General features: G+C 38.8%; 1 protein-coding gene across 1 annotated transcript in view; it reads right to left on the bottom strand.

Annotated features, from left to right (window-relative positions):
- Positions 1 to 3,735: 3,735 nt before the first annotated feature.
- ZNF804B (zinc finger protein 804B) overlaps positions 3,736 to 9,566 on the bottom strand; it is a 237,305-nt gene continuing 231,474 nt past the window's right edge. Inside the window, exon 4 of the mRNA XM_075492771.1 lies at positions 3,736 to 7,411. Within this exon, the coding sequence (XP_075348886.1) occupies positions 3,736 to 7,411 (3,676 nt within the window). The remainder of the gene's footprint in view (positions 7,412 to 9,566) is intronic.

Here is a 9,566-nt window from a genome sequence, read left to right as displayed (position 1 = left end):
CTTTATACCAGTAAGCCTTTTTATTGAAAAAAAATATTATTGCATTAAACTACATTCCCAGGAATTCCTTGAATAACCTAAAAAAAAAGCCGCATTGCATGTACAATAGTGCAATTCACTTAGCTACTGTATAATATAAAACACTTTATACAGAGAATACAAAACAAAATTACTAGTTTACATATTATACTAGCCAGAGTATTATCCAGTTTTAAATATAAACTTAACACTTTTAAAATCAATCTGGTCAAATGGCATTTTTATGCAAATCTGCATAACAAATATACATGTTAAATGTATTCCAGAAGTGCCTCAGTTATCAAAAAAAACCCAACCAACCAACCAACCAAAAAATTATCATTGTGTAACTCAGGAAACTTTTGTTATTGGAATTTTACAGTGTGGGTGACCTGTTTCCTTGGATTATGTATCAAGAATATATAATCAAGCTAAAAGAGATTATTAACTTGGAGTGTATATCGCTGCCACCAGGATGCTGTAACTGTTTTAAAAATCAGTCTAAATAAAATCAGAATTGTAGCACGGCTCCATACATCAGGCTCAATTAGGCTTTTAATAATAATAATGATACATATTTAAAGTACATTACTCATGAAAAACAAATATGGCTGCAAGTAGAGCAAATATATCATCTCAGCTGTGATGATAATTTTATTACATTTCTCCAAGAAAATCCCTTCTGTGTACTAAGAACGATACTGGACATTCCCTTTGTTGGTAGTCAATGATTGCTGTTTTGCTATTGTGCTGTTTCTGTTCCTTCTTAATCTCTCTTTTTTCCATCAATATCTCTCAAAATCCTAATTCCCATTGTTCCTAGAATTAAATTTAATCTTTATTCATTTGCATTACCAGATCATCCTTGTTGGTATATACAATCATGCATGGACATCCTATGATTTGGTTCCTTCCTAGAATCCCATTGTATCGCGCATACATTAAGGGACACGTATATAACTGTTTTCCATAAATGATCTACGTAGTAGGATGTTGTTAAGTTTCAATTGGTCAGGTTTCTTGCCATAGGAATTTCTACAATATTAACCATTGCCTGTAAGAAGCAGGGATACAAAATATGTGTGTACACATTAAAGATGAGATTAGCCTGTCATTTCTTCTGTTCCACTTTTTTCTCTTGGTGTTACCTACTTAGGATTCAAATGAACTCTTATATACAATGAGAACAGCTGTCTTTTCTTGAAAAGGAATGGAACTGGGCCCATAAATTTAAAAATTTGTAGGGCTGGAAATGCGTCTTTTAGGCTGGTATTAGCCCTGAACTGGTGGCAGTGGCTGTGCAGCTCAGTCAGCCGCTTCTAGGGCAGAGGTTGACCTGCTCCTTTAAAACACCCAATTCAGAGTGTTCCTACAGAATTATAACTAATGCTTCCAAGTGGTCTGCTGAATGAGGGAACTCCATCCGAGCAAGCAAGTACTAATTTTCAGAGGTGTTAAGTCACATTCAGTGAAATATGTCTGATTCTCAGAAAATAAAGTTTCAGAAGTCTAGAAATCATAAGTAAATTCAGATCTAACTTTGGGAAGATTTTCAGCCAAAAATGAAAGGAAGAATTTTAAAACTGTGGAAATATTTATTTTTAACATTTTTCCCAAAAAAACCTTTCTGACTTCCTTAATTCTGAAACAATAATTTCAGTTAAAGAATTTCCCTACAATTAAAATGAGAAAATTATACCATAAAGATAAGTAACTCCAAAATGGCACGAATCCATTTTGTTAATGAAATTAATAAATCAGCTGGGAATCAAACCAAAAGATATTTGAGGGTGCTGGTTTCACCAACCTTTTTCAATACAAAAAGGTTTTGCCTCTGCTCAGTCTCCAGATTTTTTCCTGATAGCTTTTATTTGATGGCTAAAATGTTAAGTATCCAAAGAAACTTTAACTTTGAAAATCACCTGCAAAACAAGTAGTCACAACTTTTAAAGCCATTTGAAAAGTTTGGCATAATACCAGTTTATGCTGAAGCAGCTGCTTTTAGATATTACAACAGTTCCATTTTATTGCAATGGTTCAATCTAGTTTGATTAAAACTAGGTTAGAAAATCGGTCCTAAGTTGTATTTTAAATACTCAACTTAATTGCAATTAGATTTCTGTTTCTTCAGATAGCCGAATATAATGGAATAAAATCCTCCAAAAGTTTTTTAATGTGTTTTATATCGATTCTGAAAGATACATTATTAATTGTGCGCTACATTATTGCAAATGAATTGAAATTATTTCAACTGTTTCTAATCCAAACAAACAGGTACTGTCTGTCGGACACTTCACTGTCCAATTATTTTGGGAAGCATGCCTGCAGTCTAACCACAGTTATGAACTTAATTTCATGCTAAATATCCCATGTTGAGTTAGAAACATTATAAAAATAGTCAAAATGTGCCATTCAAAGGGATGCTGAAGCCCTCACCTATTTCCAGATACACAGTTACTACTAGCAATTTCAACCACGCATTGCCCTGAAAGTTGGAGACATGCATTCAAACATTGCAGATTCAGAACTTCAATTTGTATGTTGAGAGTTTGGGAAGCCATGCGAGAATCTAGATTTATTTGTTTAGCTTCAATATACCTTGAAATGCTGAGAACTGTGGCATGGTTGTCTATGAGACTTGACCTGGAGAGCCAGTTTCCACTCAGAATTTTACTTCTGCATTTTTATGAATATCAGCACGATAGGACCAGCCAATTGTTTATGTTGTTTGTGAAAGGGATGAAACATATTTACACATTCTTTGGGCAAGACTGTCCCACACGTCAGAGCTCTGTTTGGTAGGAAAGAAGTGTTGCAGTCTTGGCCAAGGACCTCTGAGGTTCAAGGCCAGCACTAGCTGCCTGGCAGCTCTGGGCTGCTGCAGCCCACCGCTGACATACCCTATGCTACAGCCACAGGCAGGCAATGCGAAAGAACTTGGCTTCATTCCCTTCTTTCCTTTGCCTTCTTGGATGCTTGGCTCAGGGAGAAAAGTAGCAGCCTGCTTGTGCCAGCACAGAACCCCCTACACTAAGGGAATTTTTTGTTATGTACCTGTGGCCAGATGGCAGTGCCTTTATACTGTCCAAGCAACATATCCCAGGGATAAAATCACTAAAGTATCTTTGAGATGTTGTTGTGACCCTCTTCCAGTGTTAATTCATCACCCCTCACTCTGAGGGTCCCCAATTTATTTTGGCCAGGAGACAGAAACAGGGACTTGTGGTCCCAGATACCTTCTTTTTTGCTCAGTCTGAAATACCTTAACCAGACCAAGTACTATGCCGTTGCATATACACACTCAGAAAAGCAAACCTTTGAGGTGTGTCAAGATCGCTCTACCTTAAATTGTGCTACTTTAAATCACTCATCGGTGTTGACATTCTTGGTCCTGTTGTGTCTGGATGCTGTGGTGCTATTCCTACTGACAGTCACAGACTTCACTTCAGGCTCTTCTTTCCAAACCTTCTGTAGAATGACACTAGCTGGACCCCGTCCTCCTTGTGATAGTATCATAAAACAGCTTTAAAACAGCTTTTACTCCATGATATGAGAACTAAATCAACATTCATATGCTGTCAGCCAGAATGTGGACTTTAAAATATTTGCCGTTGTGCTCTCAGCAAAACAGTAGATTTCCCCTCAGACATGTGATTGAACACTGAATAATTTATTTTATTCAAATTTCATTTTGGAGCCATGATGTAATCATTTGGGCTAGTTTAAGTAGCTAGAAACACTGAAAACTTCTTTTATTGTCGGTAGCTGTTGGGTCTGGCTAGAGCAAGAATGGTGATGGGGCTCTTGTCCTTGGAATAATGAGTGAACTAAGGGATTTGGATGCATAACAGAAGGTGTGGCTGCATTCAGGTGTGGGGTAAATAAGGCTGGGATATATGCAGTGTGGGGCAGTGTGGGGAAGGTCAGTGGGGAAGGGTGGAGGGGGGTGGTGGAGACCAAGTGCAAGGGGTGTCCTGTCAGCAGAGCAGGGTGGGTGGGAACGAGGGCTGGTGCTAAGGGGGAAAGTGATATGGGGGCGAAATGTGCCTGAGAGAGGGGGTGGAGGTGTGCCAGGGAGAGATGGCTGCCTTGGGGGTGTACAGATGCCGAGACAGCAAAGCGTTGCAGCAGTGTGTGGTGGATGGTGGTGACAGTAGCATGATGCTGAACAGGGAGAGCAGGAACTGCTGGTGTTGCAGAGAAGGCAGCTGGTCCTGGGGCAGGCAAAACTTTCAGGTGTTTTGCCAGAAGTTGTTTCTGCATATGCTGCTGGGCTTGCAGCTGCAGCAACCTGTATTTTTCTACTTCCTCTGGTGAAAACGTGATAGGCTGCTGCGTTAAAGCAGGGGAGGTGGATTTACTGTACGCTTCTGGGTCATTTACTGTGTCATCATACTTGTGCATAGTACTGTCACAAAGAGAGCCTGAACTGCCTTCTGCCTGGTTCGAGTCCATGTTTACATCATGTAGTTCTTCTTTGGTCTCTGTTGAATTAGCAACAACAGAATATCTATTAGAGGGAAAAGCACCAGGGAAATCATTTGGTACTGGGTCACAGCTTTGTATAAAGGGTTGCACTTCACTAATGAAGAGATTGGATTGTTCCTTTATTGCTGTGTTCCTTTTTATGCTCGGGCTCTGATAGCCTGTTCCTATTTGAATGATGTCTTTAAAAAGACAATGATCATAATCAGTGCCTGTTGAAAGAGCAACATTGGTTATCTCTGACGCTTCAAAATTGTGTTTCTTCACACTGGTTTCCAATGAACTGATTTCATTATGCCCTGTGTCATTTTTACCTATGCTTAGCAGTTTCTCTGGCAAGGGTAACATTGCAATGTCATCTACCGATGATGAAAACTGAAGAGCAAAGTGACTTTGCGAGTGATCCTTTAATTCTACCCCACAAGTGTTTGAAAATCTCTTGGAATTGTGTGTTTGTTCCTGGGTTTTCTTGGACTGCACTCTTTCTAAAAGTAACTTGGCTGTAAGTGACTTTCTTTTTCCACATATGTCTTTTGCCAGGGTTTCAGAAGAGCAGGTAGGAAAGTTTTTTGACTGACCATTCACATTCAGAGAGTTGTAATGTGGAGTTTCAGCTTTTCCCAGTTCAGTGTTGGAACCTCTTTCTGTGTCCTCTTTTGTTTTGTTGTCAGTCTCTTTTGAGAAGGATCCTGAACTGCTACCTCTTGATATTCTGCTACTAGATGATCTTTCGCTGCTTCTTGAATCTCTGGTGGAGCAACTTTTGGAGCTATGGTAGCTTCTACTTCTACTATGCACTTTGCCAAAATGCTGGTGTCTACGTCTGCTGTGTTTAGATCTGTCTCTACGTTGTAAAACTTTATGTCTTGAACATCTTTGATATTTAATTGTGCCCCTCTGTGTACAGTTTCTAGTTCTGTGACTTCTACTATGACAAAGATAATCCTCATCTGTATCATCAGAAGTGAAAATACACTTGTGCTTTCTGTGTTTACATTTGTGCCTTTCAGCTGTCTTGCTTTTTCTTTTACAACAAAAAAGCAAATGATTTCTGCTGTGATTGTTCGATGTGGGACTCACGTAGCTCATGTAGCTACCTGTACCGCTAACCGAAGTGTCAGAATAGCTAGAATGTCTGTCAGAGGAGGACTTTTGAGGAGATGGGAATCTCCAGCATGTTGTGTAACTTCCACATCCTTCATTTTCTGAATACCTGCTATTTGAACTGGATTTATAACTAAGGAAACTTCCACTAGAGTCTTTTCCACTGTCACTTATGTCACTGCTGCAGCTGGCCACATCTTGAATGGATCTGCAGTCATTTTGGTTTTCACGTTTTTCCTCAGAATAAATTAAATGACATTTTGCAGCTTTAGACTTTTTAATCCTAGACATAAAAGCAGAAAAGGAAATGCTTTCATTTCTAATGTTCTGGTTTTTTCTTTCACAGCTATGAAAATGATGCTTTAAAGATCTTCTCAGTGTTGTTGTATGAAGACTTTTTTCTGTCACATAATCCTTTTGTGAGACATCAAGGTAAGCAGGCACTTTGGGTATATTTTCATTCAAATAATCTGAAAAGTATTTTTGACCATTTTCATTCATTTCTTTCCCTATGTCTGACTCAGTTTTTTGCTTGGCCTTTCTTGGATTTAGGGAACCTTTCATCTTCTTTGGTTTCAACAACTGATTATCTTGTTCATTTGACATTTGCTTGTGTTTTATTAAACCTGAGGCTTCATTTTCATCTGCAGTCTTATTTATAGAGTGCTCTTTACATCTTGCTTTGTTTGTTTCATGCTGTTTACCATCTCTGTGATTTAAAGAGAGTCTGAAGTCAAAATACAATGGATTACAGCCATATGAAATACAGGGCTCAGTTTTTGTAAACAAAAGTAATTCTGTGGGCCACTGCAGAGCAGTCGTGCCATCTTTGCTCACTACATGAAGGAAAGGCAATGCCTGGGCCTTAACCCCTTTAACCATGGTCTCCCTTGGAGGCGTTTCCATATTCCCATTTGTGGTTTCTGAACTCTCCAAAGATCTTTCTCTTTTTACTACCCCAGGACTGTCATTAATGTGGCTTGCGCATGCCAGCTGAGGTTCTGGCTGTTGTGGGAGCTCAGGTAACTGGTCAGGCAGGTGGGCATTGCTGTGCTTGTAGGTGTTTGGCTGTGTACAAAAATTGCTAGCTTGGCATGAAGGTGAAATGAGAGTTTCCAACAATTGCTCAGACTCATTCAATTTGCTCTCTTGCTCTGTTTCTCTTAGTGAACCAGAAAAATCCAAATTTGAAAGCTGCATTTTGACTTTGCAAAATGAAGGATGAGCACTGACATTGTCTCCTAATTCCCTATCACTGCTTTTATCATTTTCCTTTAGCATTTTAGGTTTTGCAGCTACATGATTTGATGCGCTGTTATCCAAATCCATTTGGTCTTGTGTAATAGTTGGCCCTTTATCCAAGCTTGCTTTTACATCCTCCTCCAAAAGTGTGCCAGAACGAAAGCCCTCAACAGCGTGCTTTGTTTTATGGTTGGGGGATTCACTACAATCATTTCCTTCTTCAGAGTTCTCACTGAAGACCGATGCCGAGGACTCGAGCTTCAAGGGGACTTTTTTAGAGAATGAGAAAGACACTCCTGCCCTTTGAGAAGCATGGGTGCTATCTGCAGACACTTGTGGGACTTGATTTCCAAGTGCATGGGGTCTTTCAGTAGGGTGCCTGCTTATGATAAGCTGTTGTTTCTCTAGTATGCTGCTGGAGAAACCTTGTCCTTCTCTCGTGGCAGTTCTTTGAGAACTGGCTGTGAACTTGCCGCCCTTGTACAGGAAAATGCCATCTGGCGATTGCTGCTTTTCCACAACTAATCTGGGGGCTTTAAGCGATGGTCCACTCCCAGTGATGCTGTAAGGTAATAAATAAACAAAAAAGAAAGCTGTATTAAGTAATCAGTTTAAGACAGAGCTCGCATTTGACAATGTCTGTCTGGTAAAGAAGGGTGTCACTCATGCCGTTATGAGGGAAAACTAAGTTTCTAAAGCTTCTAAAGGGTAAATGTGCAGTCTAGCCCTGAGCTTGGGCTTCTATATGGGCAAGACAGACTTTACATACAGGAAATTGTAGGATTTGAAGTCAACACATGAATGTTCTTTGTCAGAGTTATGCCCATGCACATCCAGAATAAACAGTATTGTCTTTACTCTGAATTTACGTCAATGAGAATCTGGTCTGTGGTAAGTCTTCGTTTTCTGAAAGGCCACTGCAAAGGAAACTGTGCCTTGTTCAAAATGAGACACTTCCACCTGGAGCATCTGCAGAATCAAACTCTATACAAGAAAAGGCAGCATTCTGCTTGCTTGGGGGGGCATATGCATGATTTTTTTGAGTAGATTTTTATTTTATATTTATACTATTCCACAATAAATGACTTTGTGAAATATTCAAAGAGGTATTAATGCTAAAACTATCACCAAACTTTGGTGGAGAAAAAGGATACAAGGTGAATTTCCACCAATATTAATGGCAACTTCAGTGCTCTCATTATGAACCACCATTTGACTGACTGTGCCGTATTTTCTCTTTCTGTATTCTACTTTCATTAATTACTTTTTCCCACTTCCCAAAACCTCTCAGATTTTAAATCTGTGGTTTAGTTTTCTTGTACTTTAAAAACAAATCAACCTATTCTAAGAAGGCCTTAACAAACATGGTAAATGATTGATTTCTTGCAATATATAATTACCTGGGATTGGAATGACTGTTGCCGTTTTCCATTAGAGATGAGGCATATATAGCCACTATACAAATGTTATTCCAAGTAATATTTTAAACATGCATTTCATTAGACCAATTATCTACATTTGCTATCAATGCAGTACTACAGTACACTTCCACGAAAAAATTTTGGAACCAGCTTCAGTAAAGAGTTTGATTAAAAATTAGAAAATATTTTAATTAAATGTAAGTAAATTACGACTGCCAGCTCTGCATAACAGCTATCTATAAATAGGCTAGTATGCTTTATAAATGCTATAAAAATGCATTGATCTGCAGCAGTAGGAACGGCATAAAGACTCCCTGGAGTATGAGAATATGTATGCATTTCTGAGAATATATTTGCATTTGCCACAAATTTGGCATCAGGAGATACAAATTCACCCCTATTTGTACATCAGGAAGGAATTATGTCTTGGAGAAGGCGTGTAAAGAGATCCTTTTCAAAGTCTCCTTGGAACAGCAAAATAAAGCTGCATTTTCAGTTTTTCTGTGCACGAGATTAACAGTAATTTTGTTGTCAAATTGTATTAGCTTGTTGTAAGGAACGCTGTTGGAACCTGGGACACAGTACTCAGGGACAATAACAATTGTGCATGTAGACTTTTTGTTAGAAAGGCTGACTTTCTGTCTTGCCAGAGCAACTGGGAATGCTACCCCTCCACCAAGATCATGGTTCGCAGCCACCCCTGAACCTATTAGTCATTCCAAACAGGAATAGCAAGCACTGTCTTTTCAGGCTCTTTGTAAGGGATTATGGACTCCTGGGTCTTTCTAAAAGTAAACCCGCTTTTTCCCTCCCAGTCTCACTCTGGGTATCCTATTATCACTGACCTTATCGTTCTATCTGAGACTACATCTTCAAGTGCGTGGGCACAAAGGCATCTTCCCGCAGGCAGTTACATTTCTTTCAGTAGATTTGTATGAAAATGGAGTTGTAACCATAAAAGTGATACATTAGCACTAAACTGTTATATTTCAGCAGATTACTCAAAAGCAATTACATAGGCCAAAATGAGTGTATAATAAACTCTGAATGTTATTATTTCCAGGGTACAGTACGCTTGATATGAATTTAAAAGAATGCCAGTTTAATTATCTACTTAACTCATTACAGTCATAGATTAACATAAACAATTGGTCTGGTGGCAATCTACTCTACTGAAGCATTCAGTGCCATTAAACAAAGGAGATTTCTCAAATGTAAAGGTTTATTAGTGCAAACTTTGTACTGTATCTTGATACTCATCAAAAGAGCTGACAGTATTGGGCAAACTTAACTCGT

Source organism: Mycteria americana, chromosome 2 (assembly GCF_035582795.1).
Source record: "Mycteria americana isolate JAX WOST 10 ecotype Jacksonville Zoo and Gardens chromosome 2, USCA_MyAme_1.0, whole genome shotgun sequence".
Lineage (NCBI taxonomy): Eukaryota > Metazoa > Chordata > Aves > Ciconiiformes > Ciconiidae > Mycteria > Mycteria americana.
The sequence above is the reverse complement of the archived record's forward strand: the minus strand, read 5'-3'. Positions and strand labels throughout refer to the sequence as shown.